The sequence below is a fragment of the Coregonus clupeaformis genome, chromosome 9, assembly GCF_020615455.1.
Source record: "Coregonus clupeaformis isolate EN_2021a chromosome 9, ASM2061545v1, whole genome shotgun sequence".
NCBI classification, from domain to species: domain Eukaryota; kingdom Metazoa; phylum Chordata; class Actinopteri; order Salmoniformes; family Salmonidae; genus Coregonus; species Coregonus clupeaformis.
The window spans coordinates 29,091,802-29,112,597 of NC_059200.1; the positions used below are offsets into that span (position 1 = coordinate 29,091,802).

Here is a 20,796-nt window from a genome sequence, read left to right on the forward strand (position 1 = left end):
AGAATTTGTTCTCCTCCTGCTGCTGAGAACTATTTTTGTCCCTCATACATGAGTAATAAAGGCCCAGTGCATAATTTTTTTTTCAGAAATATTTGTAATTCTGATTTATCAGGGGGTGCTGCAGCACGCTCAGACATGCCTTAGCTGTGTGTGAATATCCAGTGCCTCTATCACAAAAGAAACAGTAAGTCTGCAAGTTATTGTATTTCAAACTCATTCAGGTTTCCGAATCATAGAACCAATGTAGAGCTACTACTGGCTGCTAATCTCTAAGGCTTCGTGTGGACAGATTAATAGAGAGGCGATGAACTCCCAGCCTGGATGGGTTTTCAGACGAACAGGCATGAGTCAATGACTTTGCAAACCTCTTATGATGTATTAAATAGTAGAAAGTAGCATACACAGTACTATGTAGCCTACTTCTCTGTTGGACTACTGTTAATGGGATCTGGACACCAGGGGGAAATTGTGTGTAGATTTTCAATTGGCACATCCACAGCTGGAATGAGTCACCACAGCATGCTGATCCATGTTGATCCATGGATGCAGAGAGTCAGTGATTTAGTTCTTCAGTTACACTTAAGCATTTACTATTGTTCAAATTTAACAGTGGACCCCTGTTAGCATGCTTTAAATAGCAAGCCTAAATCAGTGTCCATTGACTTCTTTCTAGATTTCTATAAGATGGTGTAAATTTGTATTTTGGGTGAACTTGAACTACACCTCACAATCTAAGGCTGAACATTTTACAGAGTGATTGTAAGATTCAATTAAACAAAAATCACTCAATTGAACTAAATAGTTGTATTAATCCCCATATAATAGTATACAGTAATTACAAAGTGCACCATCCTTGAATTGCCCCAGTGTTAACCCAGTATCATTAACACCAACTACATCTACAAGCCCCATTCCACACTATCACAGACTATGCATACACAACATCTCATCACCAAAATATGATAGGATAGAAGTCTTTGTATGACCAGTCTGTAGAAGATCCCTGTTCTCATGTTAATTAGCAGAATATAGTCATTACAACCTCATTAGTCAGTTCATACAGGAAGTCCTGGTAACATTTACATAAGGTGTCTTGCTTTAGGTAAAACACTGGGCTAGAAATATGCACAAACAAACTTATCAAGTAATTAATGTAGGGTCATGTGCTATATTTCACATCCTGCATTCATATGACCTGAATTGTTGACATACTATAAGGGTTTCTATTGTACCTCATGATGAATTGTGTTTGATAGCAAGGATTAATTCATCCAAATACAGCAGGTGCCTGAAAGAAAGCACCTCATTTGAATGGGATTTTAAATATGCTATTGTGCAGCTTAGTATAGGTGTTTTACCATTGTCATAACCTGAAGCAGTACCTACTGTAAAATGTTATGCTGATGATATAATGACTGTTGTTATACAAATTGTGTAATTGAAAAGTAGAACACCCAGAGACGGGGTAGGCGTATGTGTTTAAGCAGAGAGACAAAGGTCTTTATAATTCTATACATAGCATTAGCTAGTTATTATTCTGCACTCTTTGCGTCATTCCAACCCCCCACCAAATCCCCTCTTCCACACCCACCTCCCCTGCATCCCGTCCTTTAGTTTTTGGGGCTATGAAGCTACTCATGAAGTCATTTTTGCCATTTCTGTCTCCTTTATTTTCTTCCATAAATCATTATTCCCAAATAATATGCTACTTTATCCTCTCTTCAACACTTAAAAATGTTCTTTGCTCTTTTGTTTTTCTGTGCATTTTGGTTATTTTTGTAACGAGATGCCAACAAGCATTACTGTATAGTGTACTTGGAAGCTGATAGACAGCCAAACAGATGAATGAGCAAAAATCTGCCTTTATTCCATTGAGGCGGAAATATAGTTCCGAAATAATATTTGTCCAACTGAGTCACTCCTGGAAAGAAAGAGAGCTAGGGGGAAAGATTAAACACGGGGTAGTGGAGAAACCGAGTACACAAAACAGTGTGAGAGCAATACCAAACTATTGGAGAACAAAAATGTATTGTAAATAGTAGTAAAAGTGAATGGTTCATTAAATTATAAATCATGATATTCTACAATAGCAACTAAAATCCTGTATGCAACAAGCTGCTGTGTATGTTAATTATTAAAGCAATTGATTAATTTTTCAGGGTTACCAAACTGTGCCAGGGGACCGGGTTAATGGGGGTGCAAGATTTGGTCGGAGATAGAGACAGACAGACAGCAGGGAGAGGGCTGCATGGACAACAACACACCATCCACCACACATGTTCAAGAATACACATACAGTAAATGGGCCATATTGAAGCCTGCAGCTCATGTCCCCTGCTGCTGGAGCCCAACGTTTTCTAAAAAGAAAGAAAGAAAGAAAGAAAGAAAGAAAGAAAGAAAGAAAGAAAGAAAGAAAGAAAGAAAGAGGGGGGAGGCAGAGGAAGCTGAGAGAGAGAAAAAGAGAGAGGGGGGGGGCAGCTTTGATGAAAATTACAATGTGTAAATCAGTGGAGGCTCCTCAGAGGAGAAAGGGGAGGACCATCCTACTCAGAGAATTTCATAAATATAAAAATAGTGAAACATTTAAAAAAGTTATCCTTTGTAGATAAAACTATACTAAATATATTCACTTCACCATATAACTGATTAAAACACACAGTTTTGCAATGAAGGTCTCTAGTAGCCTCAACGGCATTCTGTAGGGAAGCACCATGGTGTAGTCGAAGGACAGCTATTTTCCGTCCTCCTCTGGGTACATTGACTTTAATACAAAACCTAGGTGGCTCATGGTTCTCACCCCCTTCCATAAACGTACACAGTAATTATGACGACTTCAGGAGGACGTCCTCCAACCTATCAGAGCTCTTGCAGCATCAACTGACATTTTGTCAATCCAGTCAAAGGATCAGAGAATGAATCTAATACTGAAAGCATAAGATACAGCTAGCTAGCACTGCAGTGCATAAAACGTGGTGAGTAGTTGACTCAACGAGAGAGAAAGAAAATAGTTGAACAGTTTGAACAAATTAATTTCTTCAAAAAGTAAGGAGAAGCAGCAGAGAGAGAGATTTCTCCCCACTCTGCTGACAAATATTTTTTGAGTGCCCTTTTATTGTCCCCAGCACAAGGTGCACCTGTGTAATGATCATGTTGTTTAATCAGCTTCTTCATATGCCACACCTGTCAGGTGGATGGATTATCTGTGCAAAGGAGAAATGCTCACTAACAGGGATTTAAAATAATTTGTGCACAACATTAGAGAGTAATAAGCGTTTTGTGCATATGGAACATTTCTGGGATTCTTTATTTCAGCTCATGAAACCAACACTTTACATGTTGCGTTTATGTTTTTGTTCAGTATATATCTGGCATGGCTCAAGGGAAAACAACGTTCACTTTCACTTCAGAAGTGCTCAAATTTGATTGAGTGGAGGAGGAGAATAAGGGCTCATTGATTACTGAGCCGTGAGCTCTTGAACGGGACGATATTATTCTCTGCAGGGCAGAAAGTGTTCTTGAAAAAGTTTTCTCTTGAAAGCATGGCCAAATATAAGCCATGGCGGGTTGGTTGCTGTCTCTGTATCGTATTATTAGGTTCTATAATATCCATCTGTCTCTGCATACTAGCCTTCGGCGTATTTATCCACAGAAGATGCTCCGAGGACACGTTCAAGCACGCTGCGGTTTCTGCGGACTCGAAACTTTGCTCGGACATTGGCAGGTAAAGTAGAATATGGTCGCCTAGATCATACAGCTAGTTATAATAAATTATCATTTATTTAAAACATGTTATCTAAAGTTGTACTGCTCTAATGGGCTACCAATGATACATGGATTTGGTAGTCTGGTTAAACCGGTGTTGTTTGATGTTAATTTACCAAAATGGCCAAGTTCAACTGGGTTCAAGCTGCGTGCCATATCATGGACAATATAATTGTCATTTTAGTAGGGCAAGAACGCTCTTTACTGCAGTGATTACATAGTGTAGGCTATTCATTTTCAACTGATAGCCAAGGTGCAGTTAGGTATAAGCTGTTGGTAGCATAGACTACTAAATAGTAAGCAGTTTAAGAGATTTGAGGGGCTATCATGGAGATTATACAGAACTATTCATTGTATTGAACCCAAGTGACTTGATTCAACTGTGACTGATCAGATCTATAGCTTTACTTTTATTTTTTAAATGAAGTGTGCCAGTCAAGGGCAATGTCTGTAAATTCAGCACATTTACGCCTACAATAAGCATTTGTTATATTTTTTTATCAGTGACTTTTCCCATGTATTTTAAGCACATTCTGACACTTTTGCATATACTCAGTTGGTTTGGCCTTTCCATTCCTTTGATATAACCCCTAGCTTGGCATCAACGTTGTGTTAATGTGAGGGCTACTGTACCATGACCCTAAAATAGGTAGAATTAAATCAAGCATGGCCAATAGTCAGCTCCCCCAGCAAAAACATGTACCTCAACAGAAACTCTTCAGCTGAGGAGATCAGCTTGCTTCTCTGTGTTATAGGTCATACCATTTCCCCTATCGCCTGCCAAGAGTTTCCACTCATGAGCAATGCATTTACTTGTTCAGTCGTGTGAAGTCATGTGAAAATCTCATAATTCTTTTGCAATAAATGAGGCATGAAGACACTCTACACTCTTATAAAAAAGGGTTCCAAAAGGGTTCTTCAATTGTTCCCATTCGAGAACCTTTCATGGTTCCAGATAGAACCCTTTGTGGAAAGGGTTCTACATAGAACCCAAAAGGGTTCTACCTGGAACCAAAAAGGGTTCTTCAAAGTGTTCTCCTATGGTGACAGCCGAAGAACCCTTTTAGGTTCTAGATAGCACCTTTTATTCTAAGAGTGTAGATGTCCAGATGACCCAACATGCATGCACCACCTGACTGGAGGAGAGAGGATGTAAGCACAATTAAAGTTGGACCTACTTTTATGTGGTGGGACATTTCCGCAGGGTGTACAAACTAAACAAGCTTTGTGTTGACACCATGGCCTCTCAGATCCCCCTACTGTCTCCTCTGTTGTTGTTTAACAAATAGAGGGAAGGAGAAAGGACAAGGCTTTTAATACTTTTGTCATCATATTTTAATATATATATTTTTTGACCCTATCCTTGGAAAGCCCTTTATTAGCACTTGAAGGGAAGTTATTATTTTGGGATTGTGTATAGTAGGCAGAATCTACCGCACATCCAGAGCTGATAGGTGAAGGTGCTGGAGGCAAAAGGCTAAACTGGAGAAATAGGAAGAAGTCTCTGCACACTTCCATTCAGATACGCATTTCTTTAATTGTAGCTGAGCTTTCGCTTTTCTACACCGATGATCATACACAATTATTGCCTGATGATCTTCTGAACTTCCCAATACCTTTCTGATGCATTTTAATCACTTCAAACCATACAGTGCCTTACAAAAGTATTCATCCCCCTTTGTGTTTTTCCTGTTTTGTTGCATTACAACCTTTAATTTAAATTGATTTTTATTTGGATTTCATGTAATGGACATACACAAAATAGTCCAAATTGGTGAAGTGAAATGAAAAAAATAACTTGTTTCAAACAATTCTAATAAATAAATAACGGAAAAGTGGTGCGTGCATATGTATTCACCCCCTTTGCTATGAAGCCCCTAAATAAGATCTGGTGCAACCAATTACCTTCAGAAGTCACATAATTATTTAAATAAAGTCCACCTGTCTGCAACACCACTAAGCAAGGGGCACCACCAAGCAAGCGGCACCATGAAGACCAAGGAGCTCTCCAAACAGGTCAGGGACAAAGTTGTGGAGAAGTACACATCAGGGTTGGGTTATAAAAAAATATCCAACACTTTGAACATCCCACGGAGCACCATTAAATCCATTAATAATAAATGGAAAGAATATGGCACCACAACGGACCAGACAAGGAGGGCATTAATCAGAGAGGCAACAAAGACAACAAAGATAACCCTGAAGGAGCTGCAAAGCTCCACAGCGGAGATTGGAGTATCTGTCCATAGGACTACTTTAAGCCGTACACTCCACAGAGCTGGGCTTTACGGAAGAGTGGCCAGAAAAAAAGTAATTGCTTAAAGAAAATAATAAGCAAACACGTTTGGTGTTCGCCAAAAGGCATGTGGGAGACTCCCCAAAAATATGGAAGAAGCTACTCTGGTCAGATGAGACTAAAATTGAGCTTTTTTGCCATCAAGGAAAACTCTATGTCTGGCGCAAACGCAACACTTCTCATCACGCCGTTTTTCATCGGCAGGGACTGGGAAACAGGTCAGAATTGAAGGAATGATGGATGGTGTTAAATACAGGGAAATTCTTGAGGGAAACCTGTTTCAGTCTTCCAGAGATTTGAGACCGGGACGGAGGTTCACCTTCCAGCAGGACAATGACCCTAAGCATACTGCTAAAGCAACAGTCAAGTGGTTTAAGGGGAAACATTTAAATGTCTTGGAATGGCCTAGTCAAAGCCCAGACCTCAATTCAATTGAGAATCTGTGGTATGACTTAAAGATTGCTGTACACCAGCGGAACCCATCCAACCTGAAGGAGCTGGAGCAGTTTTACCTTGAAGAATGGGCAAAAACCCCAGTAGCTAGATGTGCCAAGCTTATAGAGACATACCCCAAAAGACTTGCAGCTGTAATTGTTGCAAAAGGTGGCTCTACAAAGTATTGACTGGGGGGGGTGAATAGTTATGCACGCTAAAGTCTTCTGTTTTTTTGTTTTATTTCTTGTTTGTTTCACAATAAAAAATATTTTGTATTTTCAAAGTGGTAGGCATGTTGTGTAAATCAAATTATACAAACCCCCCAAAAATCTATTTTAATTCCAGGTTGTAAGGCAACAAAATAGGAAAAATGCCAAGGGGTGTTAATACTTTCACAAGCCACTGTACTTACATTTACATTTTACTTCCTTCAGCTTGAAATACTTTCAAAGTACTGTCAGGGACCCAAATAAAAAAGTAAACATTGGCTGTTGATTACATTAAGTTTTTTACATGGTTGGGTCGCAAAACATTTTTTTATATCCAAATGGGGTCAAGGGCCAACAAAAAAGTTTGGGAACCCCTGCTGTATTGTGGGCTGTGTTTCCAGAGATATACTGCTACAAGGAGGATCGGCAGTAGATGGCGCCATTGCAGCTCTGTTGTGCACCTCACTGGTCAACCCTCAGAGCATGGGCCTGGGAGGAGGCTCCATATTCACTGTTAGGGACAAAACTGGTGAGTCTGTTCTTTACTGATCTTTGCATTTGTGGTACTTTACTGTGGGGTTTACCCAATAAGGTTTGTTGTGGAATTGTATAACCTCTGCATTTCTTTATCTATCTATTCTCAGGCAAGGTGAAAACCTTCAGTTCGAGAGAAACTGTCCCACAGTCATTCAAAGCTGATCTGCTGAAGGGCTGTCCCACATCTGTCACATTTATCACAGGTAGGTAGACCTGCCAATAAATAAATGAATGAATGGATGGATGGATCAATACACAGTATGAATGTGTATACATTGCATGACAACAGTTAACTGATTTTTACTTTTAAATTCAAATAACTCCCAGACCAGTAAAGGAGTAATGCATTTTAGCCATTCTAACATCAAATGTGAGCAAACTACAACACCATTTCTATACCCCTTCCATGTCTAGTCTTGCTCTCTGTCCTGGAATGTGGCAGGATGTCACACCTCTCTTTTTGCTTGTGTGTTAGGGCTCAGACACTCCAATTGCGTTTGCTGACCGGGAGTACTTAGCACCTCTGAACAGAGTGCCAGCGGTCATTTGTTTACCGAGTGTGCACAGATTTTACATCAAAAAACAAACAAAAAAATTGTCATTTAGCAGACGCTCTTATCCAGAGCGACTTACAGTTAGTGAGTGCATACATTTTCATACTGGCCCCCCGTGGGAATCGAACCCACAACCCTGGCGTTGCAAGCGCAATGCTCTACCAACTGAGCTACACGGGGTAGCATCGTGTGAAAATGTCGGCAGTAAGACGTTTACAGCGGGTGGTTCCTAAAACACAGCGCGCTGAACGATCAGCAGACAAACACTAAATCCACATTCAGTGCGGTGTGTGCAAGCTTTAACATCTCTTTTTGCTTGTGTGGACCCTGGCAGGTAGTCAGTGGATTGGCGTTCCTGGAGAGTTGCGTGGGTATGAGGTGGTTCACAGACTGTATGGGAAGCTGCCCTGGGCCAAGCTGTTTGAGCCCACCATTAGACTGGCCAGAGAGGGATTCCCTCTGCCACCCTTCCTGGGATACCTCCTTAACATCACACTCATAGGACACCGGGTGAAAGAAACATCACTCTGGTAGTAAGACATCTCACACTTACAGACAGGAACTCAAATATGTACATTTGTTTTCATTCTAACCATACTCTAAGGACTCTGGTGTTAAATGAAGTCATTGAGGATTGCACTTGTTTCGATTGATTGTAATGGTGTATGTGTTGAAATTGTAGTATTGTACCTTGTAGTTTTTTTCTTGTTTAATTTGGAATGTAAATTTGATTGATTGTGAAAATGTTTGTATTCAGGGCACCATTATAAATGAGACCTTGGTCTCAATTGGGCTCCATTGAATAAATACAAGTAAGATACGCTTAAATTGCATTTATCCAAATGTCAGGTCAATAAAGTAGTTTCATAGTGCATAAAGTACATGTATCTGAGGACTTTTCAGTCAGAAAAGTTCAGATATCCAGTCCTATTACCCTAGCAATGAAGCTAATAAACTTGTTTAGAGTTTGACACCTTCACTGTAGTCTTGATCTGTGGGCTCAGACCAAGTTCTCATCCGTATGGTTATGCGGTACTATACACAGACAGATTGCAGAGGCTTTCCTGAGTACAGACTGTAGACCAGTGGAGGTTGCTGAGGGGAGGACGGCTCATAATAATGGCGGGAACGGAGCAAATGGAATGGCATCAAACACCTGGAAACCATGTGTTTGATGTATTTGATACCATTCCACTGATTCCCCTCCCCAATTAAGGTGCCACCAACCTCCTGTGCTGCAGACACAGACAGACTGCAGAGGCTTTCCTGAATACAAACTGCAGATACAGACAGACTGCAGAGGCGTTTCCTCGTCTCGGCTCCTCTCCTCTCCTCTCTCCTCTTCCTTTTACAGAACAGACGTGTGAGCAGTAGCACAGGAGCTGTGTGGGGAATGTGCCCTTGGCACCCCAGCAGATGGAGAGGGGGATTCACATATACTCAGGGATAATATGAGAATGGAGATATTAATGAAATTACAGAGATCTAATGTTTGACAGTTGCAAATATTCTGTTCTATCACTGTAATCCAATAAAGTCTCATAACATCCGGATACCACTGTATAATAATGCATGTTTATGTTTGTTCTCTGGTCTTTTCTCTGTTTATGGTTGGTATGGTATATTAAAGGCATTCCCCTCTTCCAGTGAGGTGTTCTGCCACAAGAACAAGACGGTGCTGGGCATAGGAGACACATTGAAGTTCCCTAAACTGGCGGAAACCATGGAAACCATTGCAGAACAAGGGGCAGATGCCTTTTACACTGGCCAAATTGGACTTGACTTGATCCAAGACGTAAAAGCAGCAGGTGGGCGAGATTTATATGTCTAAATGAGAAAGTGAGAGAGAGAGAGCGAGAGAGAGAGGGAGGGAGGGAGGGAGAGAAAGGGGGAGAAATGTAGAGGGAAAAGCAGTATCCAAAAAAACATTTTCATGAAAACTCCAGATTGTTATATTTTCTTGTCCGTGCAAGGATTGCTAACATGGATGGACATACTTTGCTCCTCATTATATTTTAGGTGGGACCCTTACCATGAAGGATCTGAAGTCATTCCGAGTCAGAGTGGAGGATGCCTGGACTGTTCCTCTGGGAGATTACCAGATGCACATCCCTCCACCTCCTGCAGGGGGAGCCATGCTCGCCTTCATCCTCAACCTCGTTAAAGGTACCTAATGTGGTATAACACTTTCACAAATCTTTCAACTCAAGTCAGGCAACAGCTACAGCTATATCCAAAATTGTGAAATATTGCTTTGTAACCATTATGTTTAAAGTGTGTTGATGGTGTGGCATTGTGGTAGCTCACAATCATTGAACAGTTCCAAAATTTACCTTCACCAGGTAGTAGAGATTTGACTGGCTGTTTGTGACCTTTCCCAGGGTTCCATTTCACCCCCAGGTCGATGGAGGGGGACCAGAAGGTCCTGACCTATCACCACTACATAGAGGCAGCTAAATTTGCTAACGGACAGAGGAGGAGCATTCACGATCCTGTTTTCAACACTAAAAAAGTAAGGATCTAAGAGAACTGCCTCTCTATAAGTGTACTCTGTACTTTTACACACTAATATGTGAAATCATAATTTTTTTAAATGTAGGATGCATCGTATATGGTGGACTCTGACTTTGCTGATCGGATCAGGCTATTGATCAGTGAAGACCGTACCTACAACGACTCCTACTACAACATAACACCTTCCCCTGATCGCTTTGGGACCACACACGTGTCAGTCCTGGCTGAAGATGAATCTGCAGTCTCTGTCACAAGCACCATCAACCAAATGTGAGCCTCTACCCTCACTGAGATAGAGAACATTGCAGAACAGTACATCCCTCTAAATAGAACACTGTCTACTGTATTAGAACACAATCTCCTTCTAAATAGTAATATAACCGATGTCTCGACGGAAAATAAACCAGCTAACACTGTAGCTTTTGGAGTTGTGTACTCATTTCTCCCGGCTAATAAAGCAGTCTTTCTTTCTCTCCCTCCAGTTTTGGTGCAGGGATTTACTCTCGTAGAACAGGCATCATTCTCAACAACGAGCTGGCTGACTTCTGTTTTAGAGCAGAGAGAGTCAGTGCAGGTACATAGATAACATCTTCAATTTAGTAACCTTTTTAAATGAATGTATCACTTAGGACTACCTGTATAACCTTTAACTGGTCTTCATGGGGTGATATCTTATTATATTAGTCTATGGGTGATATCTGTGTATATAACTTTGTCTCATTCCTCACAGGTGAACAGCCTCCCTCTTCAATGGCTCCAGCTATACTCAGCTCTGGGAAAAATACCCTTGTAATTGGGGGATCAGGGGGTAGCATGATCACGACCGCCATGGCCCTGGTGAGTCTATTGAGTCAGGTGTCTTAACCAATTTCTACCACATGTCACAAGTCTGACTGTTCCTTTTCAACCCAGCACCTTTCTTTTTTTTAGAAAGGGATTCATAGAGCCTCATCAACTCTCTCTCTCTCTCTCTCTCTCTCTCTCTCTCTCTCTCTCTCTCTCTCTCTCTCTCTCTCTCTCTCTCTCCAGTCCATAATGAACCACCTTTGGTTGGGGATGAGTTTGAAAGATGCCATTGCTTCTCCTGTAGTGTTTGTCGATGGCAACAACAATGTGATGTTTGAGCGTGGCTTTGATAAGGTAATATCCTTTCATTAAATCAATGACAAATGACAGCCAAGGTCACTGCAATTGGCTGTCGAGTGATGACAAAGTGATGTCTATTTTTTTTATAGCTAATATCTGCTTGATTGTAATAGCTGCCTGAGAGCAGTGACCATTTGAGAGACATACAGTCAAATCATGATTTTGAAGTGGAATGAGTAAGGGACTGTGAGTGGTGTTTTTTTGTTGTTGCCTAACTGTCTGTCTGTCTGTGCTCTCAGTCAGTGATAGAGGCCCTAAAGGTCATTGGACACAGAGTGACTGACTACCCATACTTCTTCAACGTGGTCAATGCTGTGGCCAAGGAGGACGAATGCATCACAGCCGTGTCAGACGTCAGGAAGCAGGGCAAAGCTGCTGGCTACTGACCAATAGGACACCAGGACACTAAGAGTTTACCAAGACCAGGTGTGTCCTTACTAAGGCATACAGCCAATTAATTGGCCTCAGAACACTGTAGAGTAGGTCCAAGAGGACTATCATTTTTGTGAGATTTATTTTTGTAGTTCAATTATCTTTATATATGAAATATGTTTTCTAAACCAACAGTCCAAGATCCTTAAGAAGAATCAAATGGTCCTCTTGATGAATGACCAAGTACATAAAATTAAATGCTTGTTTTTAATGACTAACTGTGCAGTACACATACAGTATAGCACAAGGGAGGTCCTGAAGGAATTCAAATGGGAAGAGAAGGTCAGTACAGCCTGTCAGCCTGTACTAACATGGGACTCATACTGTGACCACAAGGACTTGTCAGATTCAGGACAGGACATGTTACAACTCAATCCTCCAAGTAAATGTATTAGTCCCTCTCTGGAGGGTTGCAGCAATACTCTCAGAGACTCACACTTTGAGATAAAACAGGCTTTTTACAGCCCCCTTCACAGTGTCAGAAAGGAATTCCACGGCCTAAAAATAGTAAAGCACCCTTTGCTGCCCAATCAGTTTGCTGCCTGATCTTAGTAAACTGGTGAAGATAATTGTGTTTGACCAAATAGAACAAGCTAACTACTGACTTTCAGCATGCGTATAGAGAAGAGCACTGAACTTGTACTGCACTGACTCAGATGACAGATGATTGGTTAAAATAAATGGATAATAAAATGATAGTTGAAGCTGTATTGTTAGATTTCAGTGCAGCCTTTGATGTTATTGATAATAAATTGTTATTGAAGAAACTCACTTTGGCTTTACATCACTTGCCATCACATGGTTGTAGAGTTATTTATCCAATAGAACCCAGAGAGTGTTCTTCAATGGAAACTTCATTAACATCAGATATGTACAGTACGGTGTCCCTCAGGGCAGTTGCCTTGGGCCGTTACTCTTCTCTTTTTACAAATGATTTGCCACTGGTCTTACACAAAGCTAGAATAACTATGTATGCGGATGATTCCACACTCTACATGTCAGCACCCAAAGCCAGTGGGCTCACTGGAATTCTAAAAAAGGAGTTAGAGTCAGTTTTAGAATGGGTGAATAATAATAAACTGGTCTTAAATACATCTAAAACTAAAAGCATTGTATTTGGTTCAAAACATTCTCTAAGTTAAGCAGGCGGGTGTTAAGAAGCGTGGTTTGGCGGGTCATGTTTCAGAGGACATAAAGGGTTGTGCATAAAGGGTGTGACCGTTGAGCAAGTTGAGGAAGCTAAACTCCTAGGTATAACACTGAATGGTCAATTATCATGGTCAAGTCATATTGACAAAGTTCTTGTGAAGATGGGAGAGTATGTCTTCTATAAAAAGAGGTTCTACGTTTTTGACACATCAACTTGCCATATATAACAAGGCAATTACAAATGCCAGACGGGCTCATTTTTCTAACTTGATCACTAATAATCCGAATAATTTGAGAGTGCTCTTCTCGACCATTGATGGACTGATAAATCCTAACCCCGCAAACCTATGTGAACTTTCCTCCACATCTAAATGTGAATAGTTTGCGGCATATTTCAGAGATAAGATAACAAACATTAGGCTGGGTATCAGTCAAGCAAGACCTGATGAGAAGTTTGATATGTGCCCTAGCCTACCTCGCAAAGGCACTATGGATTTATTTTCCCTGGTTGACACAGACATGCTCAGAAAAGTGATATCACAACTTAAGCCTTCTACCTGCCTTCTCGATCCTATCCCCACCACTTTCTTCAAAACAGTTTTTAATTGTATATCTGAAGAAGTGCAAGCTATTGTTAATCACTCCCTGTTCACAGGCACTTTCTGCGCTGCACTAAAAACTACTATGCTGAAACCCATTCTGAATAACAGTAATCTAGATTCTTCAGCTCTTAGCAATTTTCCGCCCATCTCCAACTTTCCATTCTGAAGCAAAATTCTGGAGAATTTTTTTTAAACTGCCAACTGTATTTTTGAAAAATTCCAATCTGGTTTTTGTGCCCACCACAGCACAGAGACAGCCTTAGTTAAAGTGGTAAATGATCTTAGAGCCAACACAGATGCCAAACAGCTCTCCGTCCTTAGATTTAGGTGCTGCATTTGACACTGTTGACCATGATGTCCTTCTGGACAGACTCGAGAGATGGGTTGGCCTCTCTGGTCCAGTTCTAAATTGGTTCAGGACCTATTTAACTGGTCAAGAGTTTTTTTGTGACCCTTGGTGTAACGATCCCGGCAGTCTGAGTCGGGTCCTGTCTGTGGACTAGTTTTTCTGCTCGTGATCTCCAGTTTCCCGAGGGTTCTGGAACGCTCCGGGGAGCTCTCTTGATTTCCGCACCTGCATCCCATCAGCAATCTGCACACCTGGTCCTGATCATCACCCTTCTTAGGCTCTGGCCTAACATCCATTCCCTGCCGGATCGTTAGCCATGAACAGTAGGTTTACCAGAGTATCAGTCTTAGAGCTTCTAGCGTTAGTTTTGTTGTTTTGCACCTTGTTGGTTTGTTGTTTACTTACCTCCGTTTTGTTCCATCTGCAGTCACTCGTCCGGAACCTTCATCCAACCTCTGCCTGGTGGTCGGCGGCTGCCGAGCCATGATTGGATCAACCACTGCACCCCCAACAACTAATCAACGCCGCCCGCTCTGTTCCCTGGATTATTCAGCATCACTCTTGACTTTGTAAATAAACACTCACCTTCGTTTCAACTTACCTTGTCCTGGTCTGCTTCTGGGTTCTGGCTTTGTAACTTCGTGACAGAACGATCCGGCCAGTAATGAACCCAGCGGACCTGGACTCTGTTCGCCATGCCATTACCCATCAGGAGAAGATGTTGGGCCATCATAGCACGGAGCTACAGGAGATCGCGTTGGCAGTTCGGAACCTTTCTACCGGTCTGACGGAGGTCCAGAACCAGCGCAAGTTTCCGGTGGAGGAGCCACTACCGGTTTCACCCATCTCGCCTGCCGCGTCTGGAGCTGTGTCCTTCCGTGAGCCCAAGGTTCCGACGCCGGATAAATATGAGGGGGAGCTGGGAAGATGCCGTTCTTTCCTTATGCAGTGTGGGTTAGTGTTCGATCTACAGCCCTACTCTTATGCCACAGACAAGGCTAGGATAGCCTTTGTGATTGAGTTGCTGCGTGGTCGAGCGCTGGAGTGGGCTTCAGCCGTTTGGGAACGACAAGACCCCTGCATGGCTTCATACCAGGGGTTCACGGCCGAGATGAGGAAGCTCTTCGACCATTCCGTCCGAGGGAGGGACGCAGCTAGGCGCCTGTTTTCGCTTCACCAAGGAACTCGCAGCGTGGCCGACTTCGTGATCGAGTTCAAGACGTTGGCTGTGGAGAGTGGGTGGAATGAGGAGTCTCTGCAAGCGGCCTTTTACCAGGGTCTGTCGGAGCAGCTCAAGGATGAGTTGATCTCCTATCCGGAGCCTAGTGACCTGGACAGCTTGGTAGCCTTGTCTATTCGGGTGGATAATCGAGTCCGAGAGCGAAGGAGGGAGAAGCAATGGGGTCCGTCCAATCGATCAGCTTCTCAGGTTCCAGTCGGGTCGGGATTGGACCAGAATACGTCGATCATCGTCCACCACACAGGATTAGTGGAGAGGTCCTGTCTCCCGATTCTGAACCAATGCAAGTAGGGCGGCACGGGTTAACCAAGGAGGAACGCCAACTCAGACGTAGGACTAACTGTTGCCTCTACTGTGGTGGTTCGGGACATTACCTCGCCACCTGTTCCCGGCGGTCGTCAAACTGCGCGGCTCGCTAAAGTTGGGAGGACTTTTAGCGAGCCAGTTTCGACCTCTCAATACCTCTGTCAGACCCCGTTTCCCGGCTACCCTTGTGAACAGGAATCAGAGCTTAGCGATTAACGCTTTATCGATTCAGGTGCCGATGGAAGCTTTCTTGATGCCGAGTTGGTGGAACAGCTGGGGCTTTCCAAGGAGCAATTGCCGGAAGCCATTGAAGCGACCACTCTGAACGGCAGTAGTCTGGCACGTATCACGATGAGGACTGAACCGGTTAAGATGCTGTTGTCGGGGAATCATTCGGAGATGATTTCATTCTTCATTCTGCCGTCTTCCCATGTTCCTCTGGTCCTTGGATACCCCTGGCTGAAGGAACACAATCCCACGTTCGATTGGGTGACGGGCAAGGTAACGAGTTGGAGCCTTGATTGTCATGCTAACTGTCTCAAGACTGCCTGTCCCCATTCGGTTCCCAGTCAGGTGATTGAGGCTAAACCCCCAGATTTGTCCCAGGTTCCCGAGACATATCACGATTTGGGGAAAGTGTTCAGTAAGCAGAAGGCTCTGTCACTCCCTCCCCACCGACCATATGATTGTGCCATCAACCTGTTCCCTGGAGCTGTCTACCCCAAGGGAAGGTTATACAGTATCTCCCGCCCTGAACGTGAGGCTTTGGAGACCTACATCAAGGAGTCCCTAGCTGCTGGTCTCGTTCGTCCCTCGTCATCACCCCTGGGGGCAGGATTCTTCTTTGTGGGTAAGAAGGATGGCTCTCTTCGACCGTGTATTGATTATCGGGGTTGAATGACATCACGGTCAAGAACAAGTATCCCCTGCCCTTGATGAGTTCTGCCTTCGACTCCTTACAGGGTGCTACGGTGTTCACCAAGCTAGACCTACGCAATGCGTATCACATGGTCCGGATCAGAGAGGGAGACGAGTGGTTGACGGGTTTCAATACACCGATGGGTCACTTCGAGTATCAGGTGATGCCGTTTGGACTGACCAATGCTCCAGCGGTATTCCAGAGTATGGTGAACGACGTCCTGAGAGATATGATCGGTCTCTTTGTGTTTGTTTACCTGGATGACATTCTGATCTTCTCGAAGGAACCTTCCGACCACGTCCAGCATGTCCGGCAGGTTCTGCAGCGATTGTTGGAGAATCGCCTGTTCGTGAAGGCCGAGAAGTGCGAGTTTCACGCCCACCACGACATCCTTTCTCGGGTACATCATCTCCAGGGGAGAGATTAGGATGGACCAGGAGAAGGTTAGAGCGGTTCTGGAATGGGCCCAGCCCGGTACGAGATTGCAGCTCCAGAGATTTTTGGGGTTTGCGAATTTCTACCGCAGATTCATCCGGGATTACAGCCGTGTGGCCGCTCCGTTAACTGCCTTGACTTCCAGTATCAGGAGCTTCAAGTGGAATCCGGAGGCGGATCGAGCGTTTCTGGATTTGAAGAGGCGATTCACCAACGCACCGATTCTCTCTCAACCGGACACGGCCCGTCAGTTCGTCGTTGAAGTGGACGCGTCTGATGTGGGAGTTGGCGCCATCCTGTCGCAGCGATGCTCCACGGACAGTAAACTCCATCCCTGCGCCTACTACTCGTCGCCTTTCGCCTGCGGAGAGGAATTACGATGTGGGTAACCGGGAGCTTCTCGCGGTGAAACTTGCCTTGGAGGAGTGGCGCCACTGGTTGGAGGGGCGGAGCAACCGTTTATTGTCTGGACTGACCACAAGAATCTTGCTTACGTGCAATCGGCTAGAGCGTCTCAACTCCCGTCCAGGCCAGGTGGTCGTTGTTTTTCGGACGATTCAATTTTTTCCCTGACGTTCCGACCTGGATCTAAGAACGGCAAGGCGGACGCCTTGTCTCGGATGTTCTCCAAGACGGAGGAGAGTGGGTCCAAGACCGAGACAATTCTCCCCGGAACTGCGTCGTGGGAGCTGTTAGGTGGAAGATTGAGGAGGAGGTGATGGCGGCCCTTCGGACGCAGCCCGGTCCCGGTAACGGTCCACCCGGTCGGTTGTTTGTGCCTGAGTCGGTTCGTCCTGCGGTCCTCAAATGGTCCCACGCCAGCAAGATGGCTTGTCACCCTGGCGTGGCTCGGACGATGGCGTTTCTTCGCAGACGTTTTTGGTGGCCTGCCATGGCCGAGGATACTCGGGGTTATGTTGCTGCCTGTCCAGTGTGTGCGCAGAATAAGAGTACCAATCGGCCCAGCTCTGGACTACTTCACCCCCTTCCTATTCCCCGGCGACCATGGTCGCATCTGGCCCTGGACTTTGTCACTGGGTTGCCCGCTTCTGAGGGGAACACGGTCGTTCTGACTATCGTGGACAGATTCAGCAAGTTCGCCCACTTTGTGCCAATTGCCAAGCTTCCCTCTGCCTCGGAGACGTCCGAGATCCTGGTTAGGGAGGTTTTCAGGGTCCACGGTTTGCCCAGTGATATCGTTTCCGACCGTGGCCCTCAGTTTACCTCTGCTGTCTGGAAGTCCTTCTGTTTGGCCATTGGAGCTACAGTCAGTCTCACATCTGGTTTTCACCCCCAATCCAATGGTCAGGCGGAGAGAGCCAACCAGAAGATGGAATCCACGCTACGCTGCCTGGTCTCTTCCAACCCCACCTCCTGGGTCTCTCAGTTGCCTTGGGTTGAGTATGCCCACAATACTCTCCCTACATCTGCCACTGGGATGTCTCCCTTCCAGTGCCTGTATGGCTACCAACCTCCCTTGTTCCCTTCTCAGGAGAAGGAGCTCTCAGTGCCCTCTGTTCAGGCCCAGATTCGTCGTTGCCACCGGACCTGGCATCGGGCCAGAAAGGCACTCCTTAGAGTTTCGGACCGGTATCAGCTCCAGGCGAATCGTCGCCGGATCCCCGCTCCCACCTATACCATCGGAGATAGGGTCTGGTTGGCCACACGGGATCTTCCGTTACGGACTGAGTCTAGGAAGTTTTTACCGAAGTTCATTGGTCCGTTTGTGGTGGAGAAGGTGATCAATCCAGTGGCAGTTCGACTCAAACTACCGAGGACGCTCAGAGTCCATCCCACCTTTCATGTCTCCTGCCTCAAGCCTGTTTTCCTCAGTCCTCTGTTGCCTCCTCCGCCTCCTCCTCCTCCTCCTCGGATGATCGGAGGTGGTCCTGCCTACACGGTGCGACGCATCATGGATTCCAGACGGCGGGGCCGGGGTTTCCAGTATCTCGTGGACTGGGAGGGGTATGGTCCTGAAGAGAGGAGTTGGATTCCGCGGCGACAGATCCTAGATGCTGACCTCATCCGTGACTTCTACCGCCTCCATCCTGGCGCTCGGGGAGTCCGCCCGGTGGCGTTCGTCGGAGGGGGGTACTGTAACGATCCCGGCAGTCTGAGTCGGGTCCTGTCTGTGGACTAGTTTTTCTGCTCGTGATCTCCAGTTTCCCGAGGGTTCTGGAACGCTCCGGGGAGCTCTCTTGATTTCCGCACCTGCATCCCATCAGCAATCTGCACACCTGGTCCTGATCATCACCCTTCTTAGGCTCTGGCCTAACATCCATTCCCTGCCGGATCGTTAGCCATGAACAGTAGGTTTACCAGAGTATCAGTCTTAGAGCTTCTAGCGTTAGTTTTGTTGTTTTGCACCTTGTTGGTTTGTTGTTTACTTACCTCCGTTTTGTTCCATCTGCAGTCACTCGTCCGGAACCTTCATCCAACCTCTGCCTGGTGGTCGGCGGCTGCCGAGCCATGATTGGATCAACCACTGCACCCCCAACAACTAATCAACGCCGCCCGCTCTGTTCCCTGGATTATTCAGCATCACTCTTGACTTTGTAAATAAACACTCACCTTCGTTTCAACTTACCTTGTCCTGGTCTGCTTCTGGGTTCTGGCTTTGTAACTCGTGACACTTGGTGAACATAACTCAGAGAAAACACGTATCACATGTGGCGTTCCATAAGGTTTGATTTTGGGTCCGGTTCTGTTCAGTTTATATGTTACACCTTGGTTGCGGTATCAGACAGCATAGCATTGATTTTCACTGCCACGCAGACGATACACAACTTTACATTTCTGTGTCACCAGAGAGTTTTAGCACCACAGATAAATTATTAGACTGTATTAAATACTTGGATTTCTCACAACTTCCTCCAGCTAAATCAAGACAAGACCGATGTACTTATTTTTGGAGCCAAAGCACTTAGAGAGAAAATGGCTGCACATTTTAATTCACGGGGGAAAAAAATTAAACACCAGGTAAAAAACCTAGGTGTTTATTTTAGATTCTGAACTCAATTCGAATCACACATTAGGAATGTGACCAAAATAGCTTTTTACCACCTGAGGAACATTGCCAAGGCGCGGCCATTTCTCTCTCCGGCTGGTACAGAGAGACTCGTCCATGGTTTTATTACCAGCAGGCTTGACTACTGTAATGCTCTCCTGTCTGGTCTACGCAAGAAAGCCATTGGTCAAATGCAAAACATACAGAATGTTGCAGCACGGGTACTGACCAAGACCAGAGCACACATTACACTGGTTTAAGGTCTCTGCATGTGAGTTTTAGAATTCATTTTAAGATTCTTCTATTGGTTTTTAAATCAATCCACAATTGTGCACCCCAATACATGTCAGACATGTTTTTAAGTTATGTACCTAGTAGGTCCCTCAGGCCCTCTGGCACTGGCCTTTTAACTATCCCAAAGTCTAGGACCAAGAGGCATGCCCCCAGTGTCACGGTTTCGGCCGAGGCGGCTCCTCCTCCTTGTTCGGGCAGGTTTCGCCGGTCGTCGTCTCCGGAGTTCTAGCTGCCACCGCTCTATGTTTCTTGTTTGTTTGGTTTTGTCTGTTAGTCACACCTGTTTTGTGTTAGGTCTCATTTAGCACCCTATTTAGTTTCCTTGTTGTTAGGTTAGTGTTGTGTGTAATTGTTCGTGTCGTGGTTGCGCTACCCGTGTCGGTACGCGATTTTCCTTAGCTTCCTCCTTGTTGTGTTAGGAGAGTTTACGCACCTGTGTGTGCGCTTGCATTTACGCCTGTGTGCGTCTTTTTGCCTCCGGGCTGTTTTGGATTAATTTTGTGCTTAAGTAAAGTCTTGTTGGACTTACCCTCTGCTGCCTGCGCCTGATTCTACACCACACCTATACACAGCATCGTGACAGAATTACACACCTTTTAATGGAATCAGC

The 20,796-nt window shown here is 44.6% G+C and overlaps 1 protein-coding gene across 1 annotated transcript; it reads left to right on the forward strand.

The window, feature by feature from the left end:
* The first annotated feature begins 3,451 nt into the window (after positions 1-3,451).
* On the forward strand, positions 3,452-12,661 carry LOC121574384 (glutathione hydrolase 5 proenzyme). Its single transcript, XM_041887003.2, has 12 exons — positions 3,452-3,721; positions 7,104-7,231; positions 7,347-7,442; positions 8,128-8,323; positions 9,441-9,601; positions 9,813-9,959; positions 10,175-10,305; positions 10,393-10,577; positions 10,790-10,881; positions 11,038-11,144; positions 11,337-11,447; positions 11,693-12,661. The coding sequence occupies exons 1-12, from the start codon at positions 3,540-3,542 to the stop codon at positions 11,837-11,839; spliced, it is 1,683 nt and encodes a 560-aa protein (XP_041742937.1). The 5' UTR covers positions 3,452-3,539; the 3' UTR covers positions 11,840-12,661.
* Positions 12,662-20,796: the final 8,135 nt, after the last annotated feature.